This window comes from Mus pahari, chromosome 20 (assembly GCF_900095145.1).
Source record: "Mus pahari chromosome 20, PAHARI_EIJ_v1.1, whole genome shotgun sequence".
NCBI classification, from domain to species: domain Eukaryota; kingdom Metazoa; phylum Chordata; class Mammalia; order Rodentia; family Muridae; genus Mus; species Mus pahari.
Window position 1 is genome coordinate 10,308,152 of NC_034609.1, and position 27,645 is coordinate 10,335,796.

Sequence of the window (27,645 nt, forward strand, 5' to 3'; positions counted from 1 at the left end):
TGTGCAGGGTAACTGAACTCAGTAACTTCTCAAGAGCTGCAACTGCTCTTAACTATCCACCATCCATCTCTCCAGTCCAGGGGAGTCATTATTTAAACTTTTAAAGTTTTCCTTTCTTTCTTTCTTTCTTTCTTTCTTTCTTTCTTTCTTTCTTTCTTTCTTTCTTTCTTTCTTTCTTTCTTTCTTTCTTTCTTTCTTTCTTCTTTTTGTGTTTTGGCTTTTTGAGGCATGGCTTCTTTATGTAGCCTTGGCTGTCCTGAAACTCACTCTGTAGACCAGGCTGCTCTCGAACTCAAATATACAGCCTGTGGAAGTCAGTTCTGCCATATGGGTCTGGCTCTGCCTCTGCTTGGATTAAAGGCATACACTCCTATTTTGTTGACTGCCTCTTATGGTTTCCCATGCTATAAGGCTTTGTAGTTTCATGAGAACCAGTCTATCAGTTGTCATTCTTTTTACCTTTGTTACAAGACTCCCATCCAAACAGTCCTCACCCACGTGCACATGTTGACATATTTTCTGTATTTCTTTCCTCTGGTAGCTTTAGGTCATCAGGTCTTATGTTGAAAACTTCGATCCATAATTGTTAGTTTCTATTTCATTAATTTCTATCTTGATCATTATTATTTCTCCCTGTATACTGCTTTAGAGTTGGCTCAGTTCTCATTTCCCCAAACCTGGAAGTAGATGTGTACATGTTTTGTTTTACTTCTTTCTGACCTTTGGTATGATGTTGAGTACTGTTTAACTTCCTCTTCTGGCTGCCTTCATTGTGTCCCATAGACTTTGCATGTTGTGTTTTCGTTTTCCTTCATTTGTTTCAATGTTTTCTATTTCCTTCTGGACTTTTTTAGTGACTTCATTTTTAACAGTCAGCAGCATATGGTGTAATCGTCCTGGGTCTGTACAGTTTCTGAAGTCTTTCTTGTCACCTAGCTTTATTTCATTGGGTTCAGATAGACTACAGGATGGAATTCAGCTCTCTTATATTTGTTGAGGCTTGATTTATCTGTTAATATATGACCCGTTTTGGAGAAAGTTCCATGCTCCTGCTAACTAAAATTGTATACTCTCTAGCATTGAGTGGAATATTCTGTAAATGTCTCTTAGATCCATCTGATTTATAGTGTCATTTAGCTCCAATATTTCTCTTTGTTTTTTGTCGGGATGACCTTTCTCTTGGTGAGTGTGTGATGTTGACGTTCTCTGGCAAAACTGTTAGAGATCATCTGTAGCTTTAGATCTTTTAGTGTTTGCTTTATACCATTTAGTTCACCTACACTTGGTGAATGTGCATTTAGAAATGCAATATGCTTTTGATGGAATGTTTCCTGGGTTATGACACGGTTTCAAACATATTTTGTCAGATATCAGAGTAGCTAGTCAGGGGTCAGTGAAGGCTTCAGTGGGTAAAAACACTTCCTGCTGTGACCCGTGTTTGATCCCCAGGACCCACATGATTGTAGGGGATAAGTGGCTTTCTTTCTTATATATATATATATATATTTATTTATTTATTTAACTTTAAAAAAATTAGATATTTTCTTTATTTACATTTCAAATGCTATCCCGAAAGTTCCTAATACCCTCCCCCCGCCCTGCTCCCCTACTCACCCACTCCCACTTCTTGGCCCTGGCATTCCCCTGTATTGGGGCACATAAAGTTTGCAAGACCCAGGGGCCTATCTTCCCAATGATGGCCAACTAGGCCATCTTCTGCTACATATTCAGCTAGAGTCTCGAGCTCTGGGGGTACTGATTAGTTCATATTGTTGTTCCACCTATAGGGTTGCAGCCCCCTTCAGCACCTTGGGTTCTTTCTCTAGCTTCTCCATTGGGGGCCCTGTGTTCCATCCTATAGATGACTGTGAGCATCCACTTCTGTATTTGCCAGGCACTGGCATAGCCTCACANGAGACAGGTATATCAGGGTCCCTTTAGCAAAAACTTGCTGGCATATGGAATTGTGTCTGGCTTTGGTGGCTGACGATGGGATGGATCCTTGGGTGGGGTAGTCTCTGGATAGTTCATCCTTTTGTCTTAGCTCCAAACTTTGTCTCTGTAACTCCTTTCATGGGTATTTTGTTCCTTATTCTAAGGAGGAATGAAGTATCTACACTTTGATCCTCCTTCTTTGTTTTCTTGTGTTTTGCAAANTGTATCTTGGGTATTCTNAGTTTCTGGGCTAATATCCNCTTATCAGTGAGTGCATATCTAGTGACTTCTTTTGTGATTGGGTTACCTCACTAAGGATGATATCCTCCAGATATATCCATTTGCCCAAGAATTTCATAAATTCATTGTTTTTAATAGCTGAGCAGTGGGATAAGTGGCTTTCACAGGCTTCCTTGTATCCTCCACATGTGCACTCTGGCCATCACATATCACATCACTTCTGAAATAGGTTTTTAAAAATAAATAAATGCTTTTTAAATATTTTTTTTTCAGTAAAAGAAAACCTAAACCAGGTCTTTTTCTATTTCCATTTGTTTGTAATACCTTCCTATCCTAAGATGGTTGTCTGAAGACACATTGCCGAGTTTTTCTTTGAAGCTGATCATACACATATCCTCTGCTTAGTTACATTCTAATTTCAACATCCCTAAAGGAAGTTAGTTGTTTATCTTAACACCTATTTATGCAAAGATATTATTTGCATAAGCAGTTTAGGGACATTAAATACCAATGTGGCTTAATAAATTATGCCTTAGTCCTTTTTGTGAAAGAATATCATGTATTAATAATCTTAATTATAGAGTTTTTATAGCTTATGTACATAGATAATTAAATATTTTAGTATCATTCTTTGAGCTTTTGAAATAGGCTAATCAGAAAATGGAAGAGTCCCTAACAAGAATCAGTGTTATCACATTTTGTTTGTTCTAACCCCAAAGGGAAAATGATATGATAACGCCTAATGTATGAGAAATTCTAGGAATTTAGGACTATAAAAGTGTTTGCTAGTCATCAATATGCAATGAAAATGATGTCATTTTACTGTGAGACTATGCAGTTTTTCTAAGTTTATTTTTTTAACATTTCTTCAGAAAATGAATACATCTAAGCTATCTTGGCATCTTAGGGTCTTCAAATATTTTATTCAATTTCACAGGTACTATCTTGCATAATTTTATACATCTGAAAATAAATAGCTGTAAATGCGTGGCTAGAGAGATAGCTCAGTTGTTATGTTCTCTTCCCAGCACCACATGAAAACCCACAACTTCCTGGAAGGGAAGTCGCAGGGGATCAGGCACCTTCTTCTGGCCTTCACAGTTACTCCACACTTAAACACACAAAAAAAATTCTTTAAAAAATATAAACTCATCTAATATGTGACTGTTCTTTTCTGTCCTGTTCCAAGTATCAAGTCACATCTTATGGTTTATATGCAAAATACAAACTTCCCAATGGGACTAAAGGTCCTTTCTTCAACTCCTGTTTACTGTGCTGGCCATTTTCTTTGTGAGACTTAGGTGTTCACATTTTACAAGGCCTGTAGTCTTCCACTTGCAAGCCTTAACTATATAGCATCAACTTCTTCATAATTTTTCTTCTCATTTCACACTCATATGCTCTCCAATGGCTTTCCTGCCTTGATTCTTGAACCTGATAATTTGTGGCATCTATGATTTATTTTATGCCTGGTGTATTAGTCAGGGTTCTCTAGAATCACAGAACTTATGGATAGTCTGTATATAGTAAAGGAATTTATTGATGACTTACAGTCTACAGTCCAATTCCCAACATTGGTTCAGTAGTAGCTGTGAATGGAAGTCCAAGGATCTAGCAGTTGCTGAGTCCCACACGGCAAGCAGGCGAAAGAGCGAGAGAGACTCCTTTCTTTCAATGTCCTTATATGGTCTCCAGCAGAAGGTGTAGCCCAGATTAAAGGTGTGTGCCACCACACCTTTAATCCCAGATGACTTGAACTTGGAGATCTCCCTGTCTTAACCTTCTGGAATCCATAGCCACAATGCCTCAAGAGCTCCATACCAAGATCCAGATCAGAAACTTCTATCCCCCAGCCTCCAGATTAGGGTCACTGGTGAGCCTTCCAATTCTGGATTGTAGTTCATTCCAAATATAGTCAAGTTGACAACCAGGAATAGCCACTACACCTGGTCTTGCTTCAGGGTTTTGTCTTTGGCTTTTGTATTTTGGTACTATTGAGACAAAGGTAAAGAAAGTGAGCAGTCTAACTACTATGTAACTAATATATTCAAGCATCCCAGGTATCAGGTTTGTCCTCATACAAATGATGGTGCTGATGTCTGTGTTAGTGGTGCAGTTTGTTGTATCTTTCAGGTTTCCTCTGCAGTCTGTGTTGTTTGTAATATATGGACCTTGATGGTTTCGCTGTGTTAATTGATGATTAATTAATTAATGACTGAACTTATGATTAAATGATTTGTCTGTGTGTTGGGACTGGGAGGTTGTTCCAGGTCCAGGCACACCTCCCCGCTGCTATCCTCAGTAACTTGATCAGACCTCGAGTTTAGGTATTTAGAGTCAGGCCAAATTCAGGACTAGCCAGTGAATGAAGCAGATTTGGAGATTTTTTTTTTTTTTTTTAGCATTATAATTAGCAGAGAAGTGAGCGCTCAGAAGAAAGTAAAGCATAAATAAACATGGGTGAAGGTTCCTCAGGTGTGGTTGGTAGCTTAGTGTTTTTACAGCAGATGTAGAACCATGGTGGAGTTTGAAGTTACTGTTTTATCACTGGGTGATTCCTGAGGGGTACCTTGGAGGTTCAAAATTGATAAGGTTAATGTGTTCATACTTCAGAGACACTGGAAGTTAGGTTATAGGGTATTGAATATCCACAGTTTTATTAGAATCCTTAGTCAATGTCTGGGAAAAGGAACGAGACTCTACTCAAGGTCATAATACAGTCAGACTTTAAGCCTGGGTCATTGCTACTTTGACATAAAATATCTACACAGGAAAAGAATAGTAACTCTGAGTATAATTATTTTGCATTCACAGGGCAGCATGTGAGTGCCATGATACCCCTCTAGAGGTCAAAGGACAACACGTGGGAGTTGAACTCCACCATTTAGGTTCAGGGATAAAACTAGTTTTCAGGTTTGGCAGCAAGTACCTTTATTTGCTTAGTCATCTTGCTGACCCCACATATGCTAAGTGTGCCAGAATTCTTGCTTTCTGATGAGCTCTTTCCTTCTGTCACCACAGTTTCCTTGTCTTCCTGTCCATTTGTCTCCTTGCCTTTGCAGAAGTCTTCTGTATTTTGGGGGGAATGATTTGGAAGCTCACATAGGTAGCACATGACTTAGTTTTCACTAAATGCATTAATGGCTCCCTGTACTACCTGTCAGAACTCTGCAAACAAATATCTACTGTACAGTAATCCTCAAGGATTCAGTGACTATGCATGTGCCAGACCCATTATAACTTTTCAGCTTCATGGGAATGAATATATATATGCTGATATAAATGATCTTCTGATGAATATTTATTCCTGTTTTTAGTGGGATACTTGAATTTTTAAAATTAAACTCTTAGCTTGACATTGCTGTCATTTTGTTAATTTTATGATCAGGCAACTAATTTATGATGAATCCAAATCAGTATATTTGATTATTTTTTAAAAAGCTGAGTTCAGACTTTAAAATATTACTTTTGTAATTTTTTGTTGAATATATTAGTTTTATTGTATTTTTAAAAGCCGTACTTCGCATTTCAACCTAGCTCATAAATTATGCTTAATCATAACATACTAAGTTAACTCATGTTTTTTATATGCTTCAGTCATATAAAAATTATTTACTTTTGCATGTAACAAGATGACATAAAGGAGAGTTGGCATTTGATTTGTATTGTCATCAAGAGCTGCTTTAAAAAAAAGGTGATTAGCAGAAAGGTTAATTAAAAGCAGAATAGGAATATTAGCTTTTTTTTGTCACATACATACACTAACACTCATCCACATTCACATATATTCATAATATGTATGTGCTCATGCATACACACATATTCACAAAATAAATCAATGTAATTTTTAAAAGCAATACTGTTCAGATATATAATACTCTAGGAAGGCTTAATACAGAACTTCATAATAATCACAGTAATATTTTTCTAATAATGTAGATATTCACATAAATGGAATATATAGGCAGATTTCATCTCAGTTTCTGGTTTTGCTGAAGAATGAGTTAAGGAAGTCAGATTTGAGAGCTGGTGGTATTTTATAACTACAGACAAAAGAAGACAGACCTGTATACTAATTAGAGGTGTTGGAGGGCCACATATGAAACAAAAAGATAATGTACTATGTGGCTTTAAGAATGAGAACTGTTAGGTATTGCATCCTTTTGAGTTGAGGTTGATGGAAAATTCATTTTTTTTTTTAAAAAAGCATTTTATTTGGAAATGAACAAGGATAACATGATTGAAACACTTGCAACCCATTGCACCAGTCAGAGGTTAGTTTAATACCCAGTGCCCTGTGGGAAGCATCGTAGATGAGGAAGGGCTTGAGTGTGTACCATGAAATCACAACACTGAACAGGATTCACAGAACAGTTTTGACTAAATGATGCAAACAATGACTAACTGCAGTGGTGGAACAAGGATAAGAAATAAAAGAAGACACAGCACTGTTAATATATACCAGATGTAGCTAACATCTGATTGCTCTCATTAGCCGTTGGGGAATTAGAGAATATCACCTCCAACTGTTTTGAAAAGATCACTCAGGACCTGTGCAGGAGAAATTGGCTTTATTGTCAGAAAAGGATTGAAGAAAGGAGAAATGAAACAAAAATCAGATTGACTGTCCCCAGGTCTCTGTCTTTGTGAGAATGAAGTGGACAGGGTGTAGCACACCCGGATGGCTTCCTTTATCTTGGTGCAGCTCTCTTTAGTCACAGCTTCCAACTGTGGGCTGTGTTCATAACCAGGATCTATAGTTACAGAGATGACAGGAAGGAAAATTAAATTTCCAGAAGTGTGGACTCAAGACTTGAGGTTGATCAACATGGGATCAGAATTTTGCAGAAAAGGAAGATTCTTTTTTCTTTTTAAAAGTTTATTCTTTTACTCTTTAAAGCTTTACAGTTAAATTGTGTGTTTTATATAGTCATTTTAGTTTCTAAATATTACCCAGTATAAAATATGTTCTATGTTTTACTTATTTCCTATGATACATAGCCCTCAGAAACAATAATATTACCTCATTGAAGAGTTATAGTTGGAACACTGAAACGATTTAAATTTTATTTCTCTACTGTATATTTTTCTACCTACTAATTAGGTCCTCCCCAAAAGTAAGAGTTGTATTTGAAAAACTAAGTATAGCAGAGGACTCATAGTACTGTAATAATGACAAGAATTCGGCATATTAATAAAGTACTTTGGGGTCTGGGGACATAGCTTAGTTGGGAGAGTGATAGCTTAGAATGCACAAAGCCCTGAGTTCCATCTCCAGCATCCCCCAAACTAGGTGTAGCATACGCCTAGCACTTAGGAAAGAAGACTAGAAGTTCAAGGTCATCCTTGGTTACATAGTGTTAGAGGTCAACCTGGAGTACGAGGTCATGTCTTAAGTAAAAGAAGGGAAGACAATATTCTCTGGGAGATACGTTCATACTGTAATTTCAGATGGTGTGTAATTATTCTTCTCACTGTTGCATGACTTCTTATGTCTTATTTCTTTTCCTTTCTTTTAGGTCTCTTTTATTCAAAACCTTGTGTTTTGTGTAGAGAGAGTTTACCGTGTTCCTGACTTTGGTGTCTGGGAAAGAGGAAGCAAATATAACAATGGCAGCACAGAACTGCACTCAAGGTATTTGCCCAGTTTTGAGGATGGTCTTAGTGTTGTTTACAGTTGTAGATTTAAATATGAAACTAAGAATCCAAAGCATGAGGCTGGATCTGTTGTCTCTGTGCTGATTCTAGTACATCTTGTTTTCCTGTTTGTAATCCAAGTAGGATTCACTTACAATAAAAGCAACCAATGTCTGAAAGGAGTAAGGACTGTCTCCCACATCTCACCCACAGTTCAACTCTCTCTTTATTCATAGCTTGGCCTTTCTGGTCAACCATTTTGTATCTTTTCTTCTGTAACTGCATTATTTAAAATATCAAGTATGTCAAAATGTCCAAATACCAGCTATGCATGCAGTGCTGGGTGAGATTCCTTTCCATGTTATAGAAATAATGTCTACCTGGACCACAGGCTCTCATACTTATCAGTAAAGGTTAGCATTCTTTGGTCTGACTGCCTTTGCCATGTTGAGCTCTAACCTGTGTTTGAATCAGCAATGATAGGTAATGACTGAGTTTGGTAATTTACATATTCTCTGTATTTGTTGTTGAAGAAATAAATAGCTTTAACAACTGATGACACCTTTGATTTATCCTAACTTAATGCCCTGGAAGTTATCCTTTAACTGATTAAAAAAAAAGTCTGAGTCCCTGGGCTCTGCTCTTTTTCTGGAAGAATTTAAGCAAAAGTTACCACTAGAGATCAGTTTGAATTGCTGAGACTCAGATGAAGAGTAGAAACCAAGTCTAGAAAATACTGGTAAATGAATCTGCATCTCTGGGGCTGGAGAGATGGCTCAGCAGTTAAGAGCATGCACTCGTCTTACAGAGAGGACCGGAGACCCCTTCCCAGCATCCATTGTCTGGTGGCTCACAGCCTCTTATAACTCCAGCTCCAGGGTCTGATGACCTCAAGGCACCTACACTCATTTGCACATGAATCCAATTAGGCACACAGGCATAATTAAAAATAATAAAATAAACAGAGTATCTACAACTTTGTATGTTTTGATCAATGACTAATCTTCTATAACAAATTAAGCTAATGTAGCATACTTATTTTAAAACGACATCCAGTTCCTAGCTGTGTAAACTTGAATAAGTTATGTGATCTTTCTTTGCCTCTGTTAATCTTAAAACAAAGCTGATAGCAGTTACTTTAGAGAGTCAGTACAATAATTCTAGTATGCTGTATACCTTGAATGCCTGGCATTATCGTGACCTAGAATCCTGATATGTCACTTATTGAAGAACATTTCAGTACAAAAGACTGAAATAAAAAGCACTGTCAGGTTGACCCCGGAAGGCTGGTATTACAGAGCATTCTCTATAGATATTTATTCACATGGAACATTATTACATGTACAGCAGAATAATAGCAGTCATTGCACTTGGGGAATAGAGGAATGTTGTGGGAAAGCTCCATTTAGGCGTCAAATCTGATGAACGCTAAACATTGTGATGCGTTTTCTTTCCGCCAGCCTCTAAATTAAGTCTCCAACATCCAGAGAGCAGTTGGGTCCTATGGGAGAAGGTGGATCTGCTTAAGTAGTGTTAGTTATCATTTTTCCTCTTAGTGTATTTGCCCCTCCCGTGCTTTTTAGTAACCACTTAAGGATATGCCAGTCTGATTTCTCTGTATTATTTTCTTCCTGAAATATTAGAACTAAACTTTTTCCCATACACAAAAGCTATCTTAAACTTGGAAAGAACTCCAGGTGAAAGTCCCTATTAAAAGTGGACATCTTAAGATATCACTGATGAACACATAGAAACCTCAACTGCTCTTCTTGTAACTCAGATGCCAGACTTTAATTCAAGTATTAAAAAATTATCATGTGATGCTCTCTGCTATCCTTGCCATGAAAAATTAAATTTAACTGTAGCCGGCCAGTTTTATTCAACTGGATAAGTAATGAAGTTTGCCATTTGAGGTTATATGATGGGTTTTATACATTTAACATTAACCTTACTGTTTATTGTATAAGAATTTATAATCTGCCCAGAGAATTTTATTTTTTCTTACACACCCTCCACCTCTACAGTGATTCTGAACTATTATTCACATATGCCTGTGTTTGGTGTATCATTTCTCATGCTGAAAGAATACATTTTGAAATAGTAAGGCAACTGTATCTCATGGTGTTCCTGGACCCAGTGATGGTGTTAGTGGCAGGCAACCAGTGTCTTCTGTCCTGTGTAGTAAAATATAGAGCTAATTCCAGCTAGCAGTCAAGTCCTGAGCCTTCATTGATTTCTGTAATAGGACACCTCCAGATTGTGTGAGCCTGCTTAAATCTGTTCACTACCACCTAGTTTACCAGCCTTTCTATATCTGCAAGCTTTTCTCATAATTTTAGATTGCTTTGAATTGAATTCAGGTGTTCTTCTGCTTCTGGATACTTCTGGATAAAACTATAATAGATCGAACAGACCATAAGGAGAAAATGTGTTTAATATACTTACCCTACTGAATGTCATACTTCTGCATTGTAGCACTTTGTGGATTATCAGCTGTTTATTCTCATAAAATGACATTGCTGACTGGGAGCTGTTTAGTACCACAAGAATCTAATCGCACCACATATTTCTAGCCTGAGAAAAGATAAAACTTTAAGTATGTTTTCTACTGAATTGCTATTTCTTTTATATCACTGTAAAAAAAAAAAAAAATACTAGTGTCTTAGTCACTGTTCTATTGCTGTGAAGACACTATGACCAAGGAAACTCTTATAAAGGAAAGCATTTAATTGGTCCTTGCTTACAGTTTCAGAGCTTTAATCCATTATTTTGGTGGGAAGCATGGTTCTGGAGCAGTAGCTGAGAACTTTACATTCCTGATCCCCAGGCAACAGGGTGGAGTGGGGGAGAGGGGCCTGGTTTAGGCTTTTGAAACTTCAAAGGCCAACCCCAAGGACATAAATTCTCCAAGAAGGCCACAACTCATATGCTTTCCCAAACATTATCATTCCTTGATGACTAAGCATTCAAACATATATGCCCATGGGAGACATTCTCATTCAAACCATCACAACTACTTAAGTCCTACAGGACAATTTAACCATTTATCTGAATCCCATTGAAATCACATCCTTAGCCTTTCTAGATAGGGAGGGCTTCAGTAAGAAGATCTGTTGCTAGGCTTGGTGAGATTGCTCACTTGCCTTAGAATTATTTGAACTTGCTTTGATAACTGCATCTCATGTTAAAGTGCAGGGAGGCAGAGGTGTGTACTGGGGAGGCAGAGGTGTGTACATCCTTGGGGCTTGCTGCTCAACCAGCCTGGCAGACTTGGCAAGGTTCAGGCTAGTGGGAGGGCCTGTCTAAAAATGACCCCAAAACCATTGCTGTCAATTCCTGGTCTACGATTCTCTTGAGTCAGGGATCTCTCTTTCTGTAATCCATGTGGTAAGTATTTATACTTTCCTTACTTTTTAGACTCTTTGCCATTCACTCTACGTCTGTGCTTCCCAGTTGCCTATGGCAGAAGGAGTGGGGATGGGGCCTATGACTGTTGCCTTAGCTTTGGCACACTGGGTAACACTCCTCTAAGTTGTACTTTGAATGCAGGAAGACTGCTGTCCCTGAACCACTAAAACACACCTTTCTGGTGTTCAGAAACTATAGTCCTACTCTTTGACATCTACTCTTGACCAGTCCTTTAATAGTTGCAGTCTGTGGTACTGAAGAGCTATAGAATATATACTTAAATCACCTAGAAGCATCAGTTCCTTTACAGAGGGAAACAAACTTGGAGGGGTGTATGATTTTTCCCTCTTAAACTTAAATGATAGAATCAGAACTAGATTCCAGATTAAGAACATCAGGGTGAAAAATAAACCCCACTAGACTGAGGTTATTTTCGTTCACGTCTTAACATTCAACTCCTCTATAGGCTAAACTCACTCACTATTTTTTAGATAAAGCCCAGATTGGTGTTGTTTTCTTTAAGTGGTACTCGCCGTCCATTTATCTGAAGTTAGTCTAAGCACAGCCTCACCCTTTCCGGGCTCCTCGGAAGCTCTGTTAACCACTCCAAATTCACCTCTTCTCTTCAAGTGTTTCCTACGGAACTGTTGGCTGGGCCCATGCTATTTCCCTGGGCTTTTTCACTGATTTGGCTTTTTTTAGGCCTAGCTTCTTTCAGCATCTCCTGGGACAACTGGGGTGATACCAGACCATGTTCTTTCTTTCTCTCTCTTCTGATCATTCTCCAAGGCCCGTATTAAATGCTCAAAGAGCACTTCAGTATCTATTTATAGCAGCGGCAGTGCTCAACTCCCAGTTACACATCCAGCTAATTTCACATTGCCTCTGGGGTTGCATTTAAACCTATAACTTCTTCATTTTGGTGAAGATTCAAGTTTTACTTATAAAGTATCCATTGAATCCTAAGGCCTAACCTTGAGGAAAAGTTTTCTAAGCATTAACTTATAAATAGACTCTTATGTTCAACCAAATCCTTACCTTGCTTCATCAGTAATTCTGGTGTTTGAGATTAAAGATGAATGAAAAGTAAAACAATTAAAATTGATATTTATATTTTAAGGTTTATATTGTTTATATTGTGTTCTCCTTGTTTTTTAGTAAAGTAAAAACCAGTAAAATATTAGTTATGTAGCAGTTTAAGATTCCTCTAGTGACCGTGTTATTCCTATGGCATTCATTGTTTAAGGCAACTGCTTGGTATTCTTTCTTTCTTTCTTTCTTTCTTTCTTTCTTTCTTTCTTTCTTTCTTTCTTTCTTTCTTTCTCTCTTTCTCTCTTTCTTTCTTTCTTTCTTGCTCTCTTTTTATTATTATTATTTTATTCTTCTCTCAGATATTATATCCAGATTGCAGTTTCCCCTCCTTCCTGTCCTCTCAGTTCCTCCTCCCCACTTCTACCCCCCCCCCATCTATTTTTCCTGTATTTCTCTTCAGAAAAGGGCAGGCCTCCCATGGAGATCAACCAGACATGGCATATGGAGTTGCAATAGAGTGTGCACCGTCCCAGTAGGAGGAGAAGTGTCTCAAAGGCCCTTGTTTCCACTGTTAGGAGTCCCACAAGAAGACCAAGCTACACAACTGTAATAAATATGCAGAAAGCCTAGGTCAGAGCCATGCAGGCTTCTTGGTTGTCAGTTCAGTCTCAGCCCATAACAGCCCAGGTTGGTTGATTCTGTGGGTTTTCCTGTGGTGTCCTTGATCTCTCTGGGGTCTATAATCCTTCTCCCTCTTCCACAGGATTCTCTGAGCTCTGCCTAATGTTTGGCTATAAATCTCTGCATCTGCTTCCATCAGTTGCTGGATGAAGCCTCCTTGATAACAATTGGGCTATCTGACCTCAGGGTTCTAGCAATGTCAGGGTTGAGCACCCTCTCATGGCATGGGTCTCAAGCTATACCAGTCATTGTTGGCCACTTCCACAATTTCTTCATCACCTTTAGCCCAGCACATCTTACAGGCAGGACAAATTGTAGCTTGAAGGTTTTGTGGCTGGGTTGGTGTCCAAATTCCTAGTCAGGCTTTATATCCCCTATTGCTAAGAGTCTTAGGTAGAGGTACCTGTAGAGATTCCTGGGAGTTTCCATTACACTAGGTTTCTAGCTTGTCCCTGGGATAACCAATTCCAGTAGTCTCTTGCAGTATACACTCTATCCAGCCTCCCTGCACTTGATCCCTCCTGTTCCTGTCCTCACCCACCCCTAGTCCACCTGTGTGAAGGACTCAGAGTTCAAGACCATGGCTACATAGTGAATTTAAGGCTAGCATGGGCTGCATTTGACCCTAATTCAAAAAAATAAAAAGATAAAATCCCTCCCCCCCAACGAAAACAAGACTAGTTACAAAGCTACAGTAATTTAAGATTGTATGATTTGTCTGTACAAACAATCATTGAGATCAATAGAATTAACAGTCCAGAAATAAATCTATTCATATGGGGTCAATTCATTTTGATAGTACAATGACCCATTTAAAAACAGTCTTTTCAGTGTGGAGTCATGGGACCAATGGATATCCACATGTGAACCAATAGATCTGTATCTCACCTCATACTATGTACAGAAATAAACTTGATGTAGGTCAGGGACCTTAGTTAATAGGAACTACTGTCGATGGTTAAGAAGAAGCTAAGTGGAGCACTTGTGATGTAGGATTACATGGTGCTTTCTTAAATCTGGGGCCTAAAATACAAGCATCACAAAAGGAGACAATGTTTCACATAGGTTTTTGTCTGCAGTGAAATTTTTCTGGGCTTAATGCATAGTATTGGGCTTTATTTGCACAGTTATTATACGCTTTATATGTAATATATGCATATCATTACACAGTTGGTTTTTGTCCAGAAAATTCCAAATTTTTCTAGAATGCCCATATGAATTTGCATTTATACCAGCAAGAATGATGCAGTTTGTTCCTGCGTTGGTATCATCAGTAGTTTCTATTTCAGCTTCTCTGGCGGGCTTATAATGATGCCTAATTCTGATCTTATTCCGATTTCCTATTGGCTGATAATGTTGTCATCTTTTATGTGTTCATTTGTGGTCTATATATCCTTTTTGGTAAAAATATTTCTCTCTATATTTTTGTCAATGCTTTAGTTAGAATTTTTTTTTTTTTTTTACCGAATTTTGAGAGTCCTTTATATATACTCTATATGCCAGTCCTTATTTATTTGTTTATTTATTGAGGTAATAGGGATTGAACCTAGGACCTCATGCACATTTGGCATGAGTTATACCCACAGCTTGTATCCTAATCTTTAAAATATTTTATATGTATGTGTTTGTGCATGACCTGCATAGAAGAGCCTGCAGAGGTCAGACAAGGCTTTGAGTCCCATGGCACTGGAGTTACAGATGATTGGGGCTGCCATGTATGTTCTGGGAACCAAGCTTTCTGGAAGAGCAGTCTGTGCTGCTGAGTCATCTCTCCACCCTGCTTGTCCTAATACTAATAGAGGCTTTTGTAAAGGAAACGTTTTTAATTCTGGTGAAAACCAGTTCGGCCGTTCTTTATGCTTGATGCTTTATTTGTTTGATAACTTTTTGCCTAGTCTTTGCTGGAGATTTCCTCCTCCGCCCCCCCACAGTTTCATAGTTTTACATCCATGATCCACTTTCAGGTATTTGGATATAAAGTGTGAAGCTTTGGCTGAGACTGAGAGACTTTCTCTGTATTTGCCTGTCTAGATATTGAGCTCTCAGCACCATTTGTTACAGACTGTCTTCATTGAAAGACTTTTCTCATTCTTAAAAATACAATGACGTAGTGTAGCTCAATGGATCATTTGCCTAATAAACTCAAGGCCTAGAGTTTGAACACTAGCAAATAAATAAATAAATAAATTCAATTACTTGATTGATAACATGGTCTGGCTGGATGGCACAGCAAGTCAGTGTGCTTGCCATGCGTCCTGATGACCTCCGGTCAATCTCTAGAACCTACAGTACAAAGAAGGAACTTACTAATAAAAGTTGTTATTTTCCCAGCACACGAGTGCCATGGTACACATTACATATGTAGACATGTATGGTATACAGTGATATCTATGTTCGCGCGCACACACACACACACACACACAATATATATATATACAATACCCATGTGTAAACAAGTTATTTTTAATAATTTTTTTTACTTCTTTTAAAAATTGGATATTTTATTTACTTACATTTCAAATGTTATACTCTTCTTTGGTTTCCCTTCCAGAAACCCCTATCACATCCCCTGTCCTCCCAGCTTCTATGAGGGTGCTCCCCCACCCACCCACTCCCGCCTCCCTACTCTAGCATTCTCCTCCACTGGGGCATAGAGTCTTCACAAGAACCAAGGGCCTCTCCTCCCATTGATGCCTAGAATACTATCCTCTGCTACATATGTGGCTGGAGCCATGGGTTGCTCCATGTGTACTCTTTGGTTGGTGGTTTAGTCCCTGGGAGCTCTGGAGTTCTGATTGGTTGATAGTGTTCTTCCTCCAGGGTTGCAAACCCCTTCAGCTCCTTCAGTCCCTTCTCCAACTCCTCCATTGGGGACCCCATGCTCAGTCTAATGGTTGGCTGCACACATCTGCCTCTGTATTTGTCAGGCTCTGGCAGAGCCTCTCAGGAGACAGCTAAAGATGTCATATCTATTTCTGAGTTGTGTATATGTCTTCTATGAGTTCTACATGGACTTCAGTATACTTAGACAACAGTATAATACTTTTGAAATGGAATAGCCTAATTCCTCTACTTTATTCTTTGCTTTAGAATTATTTTTAACATTTCAATATAAATATAGAGTAATCACGTCAATTTCTATAAAATTTCGTTGGGATTTTGAACTTTGACCTCTTTCTTTACTCTACTGCTCTCTTATTCACACTGTTTGGAACTGCAGACCGGCTCTAAGGTTTCTGTAGATAAATCCTGCTCTTAGTTTCTTGACGATTTTTCTTATGAGGATTTTCTTATTCAAGTGACTTTCTAGATACCTTTTCTCCATTGTTTGATACAACCATATGCTTTTAGAGTGTTGATATGATAGATTGCATTGATTGACCTTTTCATTATTGAGCTAGGCAATTATTCCTGGAGTAAATCCCACTTATTTATAATGAAAGTTGATGTCACACCTTGTTGAATGATGTTGGGGATTTCAATGTGTATGCTCAGAAGAGCTGTATAGGACATAGGTATCTATAGATTTCATTTTATTTCTTATGTATATCTTTTTGTGGTCAGATAATACTTGCTTCATAACTGGAATTTTCATGGGAAAATTGTGTTCAATTATTATTCAATTTAAATATTTCATAGAAATCTAATAAAATCCTTCAGTTCTCCAGACTTTTTTGTTTTTTGAGACAGGTTTCATTGTATAGCCCTGGCTGTCCTGGAACTCACTTTGTAGACCAGGCTGGCCTTGAACTCAGAAATCCGCCTGCCTCTGCCTCCCGAGTGCTGGGATTAAAGGCGTGCACCACCAAGCCCGGCTAGTTCTCTAGGCTTTTGTCTTGACTATTTTTCTCTCTCTTTTTTCTCTAATTAAAATATTACATCATTTTACACCCTTGCTCCAACACCTCTCAGGCCTTCCATTCCCTAATTCATGGATTCTTTTTCTTGAATTACTGTTATTACACACATAAGTCAATACATAAATATAAATACAACATACTGAGTCTGTTTAGTGTTGCTTGTACATAGATTATTTTAGGGCTGACTACTTGGTATGGTAACCATTTAGGGGGCTCATTCCTGGAGATGACTCATTCTCTATCTCTCAGCAGTTGTTAATTACCTACACTCTTCATCTAAGGGTGGTCCACTAGATTTCCCCTAAGTTGGCATGTAATCTGCCATTGTCATTGGTCAGGTTTTGCTTAAGTAGCCATATTGTTGAGATTTCATGTGTGTAATATCTCTGCCATATCTATAAGACCAAGTTCACAGCAGACTTTTGGGTCCTCTGACTCTTATACTATTTCTTCTATCTTTTCCACAATGTTCCTTGAGAGTTTGGTGTAGGAGATCTGTTGTAGATGTATTAACTGGGGCTGGTCAGGTCAGTTGCTATCTGCATTTTGACCAGTGTGGCATTCTGTTATGGTCTCCATGTAATGCAGAAAGAAGTTTCTTTGATGGAGGATGAGACCTTTGCCTATCTGTGAGTGTAAGGATAGATATTTAGAATGCCCTTAGGAAGGTAGCAACAGAAGGTTCTACTATGATCCATGACCTCAGTAGGTTAGCTAGATACTAAGCATGATTCCTTTCCTGACCACCAGGCTTTAAGACCTAGTAGACAGCTTTTGATTGCCATCAAAATATGAATGCTACTATTATACCTTTAAGCCTGCTCATCATTGCTGTGATTCATAGGTGTGATTCTCAGCTAGGTAGGACTATTGATTGTGTTCTTCCTTTAGCAGCTTGTATAGCACCTTCTGGTACTATGAAAGCTTGTCCTCAGGAAGGGAGAGTTGGGTCAGATCAAGCTTGAATCTTCCAATTTCTGTTTCCAAAGTCACTCTTCCCATCCACATAGATTTTTAATGTGTCTTACCACTTATTATCCTATAGTAAATTAGTGAGAACAGTTTGTATAGACCTCTAAAAATGTTGATGAGGCAGTAATTAATAGTTCAGTGTGGTGGTTCTTATTCATTCTTTCATTTGTTCAGTTTCTGATGGGTCCTGGCAGAGTCCAGGGCTTTGTGAATGGTCAGAAGCATCCCACCACAGCTTGTTGGGTTAATCCTTCCTGGGAGAGATGTGAATAAACACCCGTTTACCCAGACAGGGCCCTGACAACAGAGCGAGGGAACAGCTGCATCCACGTTTAACCTGGTGAACCAGTGACCTTACTGTACTTACAGGAGCAAGCCACAGGGTGCTTAGAGCAACATGGGCGAGCACAGAAACTACATTACCAGACCATCCCACCCCAGTGTGGACGATGACTTCAACGCTGCACAGTTGGAGTGACTCTTCTCAGCCCGCTTCCCCTCAGCTTCTACACCCCATACTTGAGCACCTCCACAAACCACATGCAGCCGATTAAAACAAGATCTGCTGGGAGGATAGCTGGGATTTCAAATGAGGGTACAGTGACCCTCCTCATCCCTCCTTTTCTGAGGGGACAGCAGGACCCACCTTGAACATGCTGTGATTAAGATAGTAACTACTATGCTGTACCCTGAGGATGATGTCCTACAACACATTCAGCCAATCATTCTGAAATGTAACATAGATGCAAACACTTGTTTATGCAGACCTCCTGCCAGAGAAGAGTGAAAGCTGACATTCCTAACATGTTCCTCATGCTGCTGCTGCTGTTTTGGGGGCTGCACTAGAGACTTACTGATGTGATGTCAGTTCCTTGAGTTTCAGTGATATACATGAGCAGTGTATGCAGTTGGGCTGAGTAAACAAATACTAATGTGCCATGAGTTAAATAAGCTGGGTGTGAGCGCTTCCGTTATAGCGGTATTGGGCATGAGCTAAACAAGGAGGAAAGTTCACTCTGCTTGGAGCACTTGTGCAGAAGGTTGCACTTTTACTGAAATAAGTCATTTTCAGCACTGTTATATGTAGCATCTAAGAGGCCAAAGGAGTAGGACACTGATGGAAATAGCACTCATTTTATTACAGAGAACTGAGAGACATGGTGATCAGGAATGCTGTGAACATAAAAGTAATGCCAATTTTATTGGTTCCTAAAAAGACCAGATTTCAGTGGCTACACTAAATTACATTCTGTAACAAGTATATGACATACAAAATCTTCTTTAAGGCTTCAAATTGACACCAGAAAGGCCTGTTTCATTGCTATGAGTAATGATGCCCAAGCGGGCAGTCACTGCACAGGGCTCACCCTGTTCTTTTTCAGTTCATGTACAGAAATAAAACTGCTCCGTTCACTGGTAGAATCCAGGTCAAGGTGAACCTAGAAATAGTTTTTGTGGGTGATTAGTATGAAAAATGAAACTAAAATAATGGAATGTGGGGATGGTGTTTTCCTCCTGTGTGGATTGTTATGAATGTTCATAAACTTGCCCATTGGATGTCAATAGTAATGTCTTCCCTTCTCTCTAGCTCTGTTGGTTTAGCAAAAGCAGCCTTAGAAGCAATTAATGGATTTAACCTCTTTGGAAACCAGGTAACTTAAAAACAAACAAACAAACAAACAACTAATTATTTGCATGTCTAAGTAATTTTTCTGTCTGTTATCAAAGTCATTTCTTTAAAACCTGTGACTACCTGAATTATTTGTGGCATCCCGTGCTTGAACAACTCTGCTTGGAAGTGATTAACTCCGAGAAGTTCACCTTTCATTTGTTGGTAGGGTCCTGATAAGTCTGATTTTGGTTGTTGGGTAAGCTCTCTACTCTCTAAGCTGTTTCTGAGGAGTTTCATATTTTTGATGTGTTCCTGGCATTGTGCACCATATAGTTGACATGTCAGTGCTCGTGTTGGTTTCAACTTTATTCATTTCATGCAGTGAGAGAATTTTTATACTGTCTACAGTAGGGATGGGAAGTTGTGGGCCTAGGAAAGTGCTCCCTCCCTCCCTCCCTCCCTCTCTCTCTCCCTCCCTCCCTCCCTCTCCTCTTCTCTCTGGATAAAGTGGAGCCCAGAAAAATCACCTTAGATTTTCATGAGATCATTAAGCACTTTTTGCACTTACAGAATCTAAGCGCTGACAGTGGATTCCGTTATTTTTGGAAGAGAATGAGTAAGGGAAAGCTCAGCATTCTGGGCCAAGAACTGGACTCACTTTCTTCAGGAAGGTTTGAAGATTCCTGAAATGGCAGAGCCATGTGACACTGTATGTGCTTGCGCCTAACAGCTGGTTACTAGTATTCCTAGTCACAGAGATACGGTGCAGAGACAGTGGGTTCAGCCAAAACGATAAGAAAAGGAAGCCCAATAAGGAAGTTAGCAAATTGGGGTAGGTTGTAAGTCATCTACTGTTGCTCAAGAAGACTGCCAGGCATCCTGGATTAAAGCAGCTTGGACTGGTTAGACCTTCCTAGGCTGCCAAGGAGAAAACTGAGTGGCACTGGCTGTCCAGGCCTGCTGTGATGCTGCTAGTGATTGGCGTGGGTTTTGTCATGGTGCTGCTTCCTTTGCAGTACCTGAGGCCATGCCTACTATTTAACGCCAAACCCCTCTTCTATGCACACTCCATAGAGCACACTCACAGTCCACTGTGACTGCTGTCCTTGCTGCTTGTTGAAACTTTACTCTTCTGGAATCTGACCTGCCTAACCAGGCATTTTAATCTTAGGTATAAGTGTCCTGCCAATATTATTTCTTAGCATGTTTTCCAATCTTACATGTACATTGGGCTCAGAGGAATTCTGAAAGCAGTCATTCATGACACATAAGCACCTTCCTGACCTAGTATAAAAGACGCTGTTTAGAATTTAGAGTTATCCCCTTAGAGTCTTAATGCTCAGAAATTCTAACATGCAGCCAAGTGTAGTTGTTTTTAACATAACTCTGTGCTGAATGTTACTAAATGGACAGTTCATTGATTAAATCAGATAGAAATGAAAAAAAAAAAATGGGCATTTCTTTTAGCCACACAGCAGTAATGGGAATAGGTATGGAAAAAGAAAGGACGGTCACAAATGCCTCTTCAGATGAGACACAACCTACAACCAACCAGCCAGTCAACCAGCTGACATACCAAAGCATACATGAAAAAGTAAAACAAACAAACCCAGAAACAGAAACTATCAGATAAGCAATATTCCTTCCTGGTTAGGATCAGTGTTATTTCTTACTCAGAGCTGTCTTTATAGCAGTTGTGTGGTAAAGGAAGGAGTCCAATGTCATAAATTCACACACCTTTAAGGGTGTGCTGTCCTTGCTGAGATGTCTGTGTGGGACTCCACTCTCCGTAAGAATTCCCCGACTTAATGCCCTGCACACACGTCTGCACACACGTCAGCACACATGTCAGCACACACGTCTGCACACACGTCAGCACACACGTCAGCACACATGTCAGCACACACGTCAGCACACACGTCAGCACACACGTCAGCACACACGTCAGCACACATGTCTGATAGGCTGGTGCTTTCCTTGCTAGCTTTCTGGAGCATAGGCCCCGTTTCCCTCAGCCTTCGCATGCCATTAAGGACCAGTGGGTAATCTTCCTGTCTCCATCTTGGCTGGTTTTTGCTTGGTTTGTTGTTGTTCCCCATCCATCTTGTCAGAACTACTCTAACTCCTACCAGGACTGCACGGGACTTGTCACACTTGTCTTACTCCCAAGCTCTGCTCACTCAGAACGTGGCTGTGCTAATGCTCCCTACAGTCTTCTGTCTAGTCACATCTTCTTGGAGAATCACAGCTTTGGTTTCTACTGTACACTTCAGTCACAGTTTCTGTGGCTAGCCCTGTTCTGCCATCACTCCACCCTCAGTGTATCCAAGTCAGCCTCTTTTCAGTTCACCAAACCTACAATCTTTGTGTTCAAGAGGAAGAGGCATCCCCTTGGCAGCTCCTGCAGGTCCCGCACCTCCTGCACCTCCTGCACCTCCTGCTTGCACTGTCCTGTATAGACTGCAGCTGAGCACCGCCTGGTGGCTGCTCTGCTTGCTTCTTTCTAGGGTTTTTATCGATCTCACCTGGGCTTATTTACTCTTTCAGCCTTTTCTGCTATCCTTTTAATTGCTTTGTGTGTTTCTGCTCCTCTTCAGCTGTCTTTGTCCTAGGAATGAGTCTATCCAATTTTACCCTCATCCTTTTTCTTGATGGCTTGATGACTGATATAGCTACTAATCTTCCATCTTTATAAGAAGCCCTTGTTTCTCTCCAAATTCAATTAGCCTAGGACCAGCCAGGGAAACTACCTTTCTGAGAACATCTTTCAAAGCTGTGCATAGCATGTGAGAGCTCCTGATGGCATCCAGAAGGTCAGAAGACACTGTGAATGTCTACCTACTCTCCAGAGGCATGGATCTTGCCCAAGAGATAATAGCACTAGTGACACATGTGCCAACACTGGCCCCAACTCAGCCTCATTTCACTTACAGAGACTGTTGATGCCAGCAGTATATAAGAGGCATAGATAATACCTTTGGCCTTTGAGACTGTGTTGGAAATATTTGTTCTGGTCATGAGGCTAAAGGGGAGAAGACAGCCCTTCTGTACTTCTAAAACTCATGTTCTCATGGTAATGATCAAGGACAATCATCTTGAACATCTATTCGAACAAGCAATGACAGATACTAAGTTGGGCAGAACAGTTTGAGCTCTTAGCTGTAAAGAGGCTCTTGGTAGAGTCAGCATATTATGCGGAGTTGTGGCTTTAGAAAGTGAAAGATAAAAATCAAACTGGGTACTGGAGAGATGGCTGGTGGTTAAGAGTTCTTTCAGAGGTCCTGGGTTCTGTTCTCAGCACCCACATGGCAACTCACAACCATCTACAACTGCAGTAGTAAGAGACTTGGCATCCTGTTCTCAGTTCTGTGGGTACCAGGCACATATGTGAGGCACAGACATATATCTAAGTAAGACACTTATAAAATAAATATCAAACAGCCAAAATTAATAGGCTTTTTTTTTTTCAAGTAATTCCTATAACACATCCTTTCCTGTTCTTGCCTTTAATTGAGGAAGTCAAGAGACTGACAAATTCACAGAGGTCAAAGTCTGTAATTGGTGATGACAGACTGCTCATGTTCTGCAAAGTGTTCAGAACAGAGCAGATGTTTGCCTTCCTTTGAAATCTGTAGGCCTAAAAGTGCATTCAAGCAGGTTCAAAAAGGATTTCAAGCAGGTGATAATTTTGTGCGGGCTTTCCTCTATAATTCTAAAGACTTGCTTCTAAAAGGCGTATTAGCTGTCTGTGTCCTTGTTTGATTTTGAGGGTTTGTTTGTTGTTGTTTATTCCCCCCCCCTGGAATCCTGAGTTATGATGCCTATAGGATGACATATATTTTTATACAGAGGTTAGTATTGTATCTCTGTTTTAGGAGGAAGTCACCTTATGAGATTATTTTCTGTTAGGCATGCATCTTAAAGGCTAGCAACTGAAAATTGGGGCATCTATAAATACTTGAGGAGTTTACTGAACTAAAGTTATTTATTTCTGCCTTGAAAATAGTAGTTTTACTATTTACTATCACATGATGGAAAGAGTTGCCAAATTTGCCTTTTTAGTCACAAATTTATCTATCATCTATCTATCTATCTATCTATCTATCTGGTGCAATTTCAGACCATTATTGGCCATTATAGTTCCTGTCCTCTTGTGTATTCACAGACCCCTAACCCACTTATTTTCCTGCCATTCTTTCTAACAGTCTGCTTGCTGCTGCTTCCACCAGAGTCTAGGCTCTGGCTTTGGACTTCTCCTTCCCAGCTGATCTGGACTTAGTGTCACTGTCCATCTGAGCCAGGCGTGAGGTACTATGTACCTCATATCTGGGTCAGCTGTGTGTTCTGGAGCAGTGTTCAAATTCATTCTTGTTTTTCCTCAAAGTGAAGTATGTTGTACTCTGATGGGCAAGATACTCTAGGGGACTCTCTACATTCAGTCGACATGTAGGGATCCTAGGGCTCTCTGTTTCACCCCAGTGTAGCTACTGAGAGAGCCTCACTCATTTCCTGTTACCAAGTTTTTTTGTGAGGGTTAAAGATTTATTAAAGATGCTGATTTGAATAAGGAATTATTCTGTTTTACTAGATAATGTTAATGAAGACTCATTCTAGAAATTTATTCTACCCAATTCTAGATTGATACCTAAATTTGTTTAGTTTTATCATGTAATTAAAATTATTTAGGTGGGTTTACAACTCAGATTTATGAATCAAAATAGTTTCTTCCTTTATCTCATATCATACTAGCTAAACTGTTTGTTTCTTCATTAAAATGGATGTAATTTATTAGACATCTTATAAAATCAAAGCATGATTTATAAGAAAAGAGGAAAATATAAAAATAATATTTAATGATTATTATAAGATTGTTTCAAGAAATTCAGAGAATACTAAAAACATAAAGAAAGAAAAGTTAGGGGTAAAAAAGACAGCTCAGTGCTCAAGAGCACTGGCTGCTCTTCCAGAGAACTCAAGTCTAGTTCTCAGCAGCCACATAGAGGCTCACAGCTGTCTGGAACTCCACTTCCAGGGGATCTGAGGGACTCTTCTGGTCTTCATGGACATCAGATATGCATGTGGTGCACAAACACAAATCCATTTATCTATAAAACAAATATTTAGTTACAACTGAGGTCTTTAATAGTCTCTTACACATTGCATTCAGTGATGGAAAGTTTTTGGATTGCCTTGTCTCATAAAAAGAATGCCATATGGTTTACAATTCTCTGAAATGTATTTCTTTTTCTATTTCCAGGGCTGTTCTTGGTCAGTTATATTTGTGGATCTCGATGCTCACAATCGCAACAGGCAGACATTGTGCTCACTGCTACCCAGAGAATCACGCTCTCATGTGAGATGATGTTACAGCAAACTGAAAACAAATTCTCATTTACAGTTTTTATTTTGTTTTACACTCTCTTCAAGAAAGCACATTACAGTGTGTAGTTCCTGCAGGATAAGAAGATGTGATATAGATCTGCCTCTGTCCTCCAACCTCCAGGGCTCAGGCAGGAAGTAAACAGTCATAGGCAAAGCTGTTCAGTCCTTTAAGTTTTTGGTTAGACAACAGAGAAATAGATATTATTTCTCTTTTGGAGAAATTAGCAAAAGTAGCCTAAACAAAGGAAACTATATTTTTAAAATGGGGGCTTCAGAAAATATATATCATCTAGGCACAGAAGTGGGGCATACCTGAGTCTCCTTCTCTTTGTCTGATGAACTTCTGTATATTTACTCTACCTGACAGCACATTTTTCCAGGGATTGTTTATGATTTCATCCTACAAAAGCTACCCCAAGTAGAATATGTTACTCTTCTACATGATTCGTACCAGATTGTAGTGAATAAAAAACCAGTAACAAAGTATTATTTGTTTTTTCAATGATGTTCTGTCCGTCTATTCTACCACTTAAATCTTCTTTGGCAACATCCTGACATGTTTCCACGTGTTTTAGTGAACGTGACTTTGTTTTAAGAAACTAGAATAGTGTTTTTCTATGAACAAGAATGTTTCCAATCAATAAACAGATTTCTATAGTAGAAATTCTAATTGCTTCTGCATTATAAATTCCAATGGATGATAATTACTCAGCTGTTGGGCCTTTTGTTTTCTCCTTTTCATTATTATGGTAAATTGCTCTGTTAACTAAGTTGTGGAAGTAAGCATTAATTTTTTACATTATGTTCAACTATAATTTTAAGTTCCAGCCTGATAATAACGTTTGAAAATTCTTTTAGTTATGAGTAAAGTGCTACCTATCTTATCAAGTTTACAAACCACGCCATAGGAATGCCTGTCATGAGATCCTTGTCATCTGTTAAGCTTCTTAGCTTTAGTTTGTCATGACTGTTTTTGGACTGTTGTTGGTCATCTCACTGCAGACATTTATAGTCTCCTTGTTGTAATGACCCCAGAACACAGATGCTGCCCTGCTCCCATGCATCAGTTACCCTGCGTTTGCCTTGGATGATGAAGCGCTGTTCAGCCAGACACTTGATAAAGTGATAAGAAAATTGAAAGGAAAATATGGATTTAAGCGTTTCTTGCGAGATGGGTACAGAACGCCATTGGAAGATCCCAACAGACGCTATTACAAACCAGCAGAGATTAAGGTATCATTCACTGGTCCCTGCCGGTAGCACATGCAAGTGGCAGCAAACGCTGACCCAGGAGGAGACTGACTTCTTAATTTCAGATCCTGCTCCACCTGTCTGTGTTAACATTATATATAACTAAAAGTAATAGCTCCTATACCATGAGCTTTTTCTCGGGATTGACTGCTATTATATATCAATGCTTAGAACTGTGCTTGATAGGTAGTAACTGATCAATAAGTATTAACTCTTCTTACCAAAGTGGCCACATAGATTCATTGGTTAAACAGTATTTTTAGCATTTTTAGTCTTTTGCCTATTTCTCTTACATGATTTTGTTTCTATTTATCATCTGTGTTTATGTTATTCAGCAAATGATTTCATTAAAACTAATATCCAGAGCTGGAGATAGTGGTTTCTGCATTTAATGTCAGCACTTAGGGGCAGAGGCATCCAGAGCTCTGTGAGTTTGAGGTCAACCTGGTCTATAGCGAGTTCCAGGCCAGCCAGGGATATACAGGGAGACCCTACTACAAAGCAGAATACCTTGTGGTCCTTCACCCACTCCTTCCTTCATCTGCTGAAGAACGCTAGAGAAAGCCACAGACTGAACGCGTGCCATCTAAACTCTGGTATGCCCTGGTTGGTCAGTGGATGTCACTGCTCTCTCTTCTCCTCAGTTCTGCTGTGTGGTCCTGTAGGAACTTCCCCTACAGACAACCTTGGACACAGGTTCTCAGCTCTCTGCCCTGTTCCTCCTGGTAACCTTTTGTTTCTGGTTGGTGTCCTCCACTGCACCTTTCCCTTTCAGTGACACTTAACACTGTGTCTTCTCTCATAGAAGGTGCTGCCTCTCTTTCTTGAAGTATTCTGTAAGGAGAAATCTACAGATATAAATATGCACATGTGCACCTCTGTGTGTATGTGTGCCCTATGTTTCTACTCATTTTGGGGGATCCCACTGAGCATTTTCTTCTCTGATAAGACATGAGTCTCTGTTCCTTATCTTTTCTATTTCTACCCTCCTTCCCTTTTGCTTTCCCCAACTTACTCCTTTGTCATAAACACAATAGTGCCCATTACTAAAGATATGAACAAAACCCTCACTCACCTTTTGGTCTGGTTTTTGTCTGGAGCCTTGACCCTGAACAGCATGTCAGTGTTTTTGTGTAGACCCAGTATAGTGCTTGCTTTTTATGTCTGGCTCATAGTTCAGGGAATACAGTCCACCAAAATAGGGAAGGCATGTCTTTTAGGTGGCTAACATCTGTGGCAGAGTGAACTATGTGTATCTCATGGGCAGTCAAGCCGGAGGCCAAAACTATCTGAGTCATAATTCTCAAAGCCGACCTCTAGTGCCTTGCTCTGTCACCTGCCAGCCCAGCCTTACCTCAGGATGTTCTCACAAGCTTTCAAAATAGTAGCACTGGCAGGGGACACCTTGTTTGCCTCCTGCAGGCTCTAGGCTGGTTTCAGGCAGTTTCAGTGACTGGGTTAAAATGAATGCTTTGCTCATCATATGTTGCTGAATCTCTTGTTGTCTGTATTAACTGTGCTCTCTGTTTTGGTGTATTCTAGTTCCTATGACCACCTCTTTCTTCTCTTCTCTNCTCTCCTCTCCTCTCCTCTCCTCTCCTCTCCTCTCCTCTCCTCTCTCCCTCCCCCCTGTCA

The 27,645-nt window shown here is 39.5% G+C and overlaps 1 protein-coding gene across 1 annotated transcript in view; it reads left to right on the forward strand.

Annotated features, from left to right (window-relative positions):
* Positions 1 to 27,645, forward strand: part of Phkb (phosphorylase kinase regulatory subunit beta) — a 186,317-nt gene that overhangs the window by 59,954 nt on the left and 98,718 nt on the right. Inside the window, exons 5-8 of the mRNA XM_029532723.1 lie at positions 7,695 to 7,810; positions 19,354 to 19,417; positions 24,635 to 24,730; positions 25,795 to 25,992. Coding sequence (XP_029388583.1) covers positions 7,695 to 7,810; positions 19,354 to 19,417; positions 24,635 to 24,730; positions 25,795 to 25,992 — 474 coding nt within the window. The remainder of the gene's footprint in view (positions 1 to 7,694; positions 7,811 to 19,353; positions 19,418 to 24,634; positions 24,731 to 25,794; positions 25,993 to 27,645) is intronic.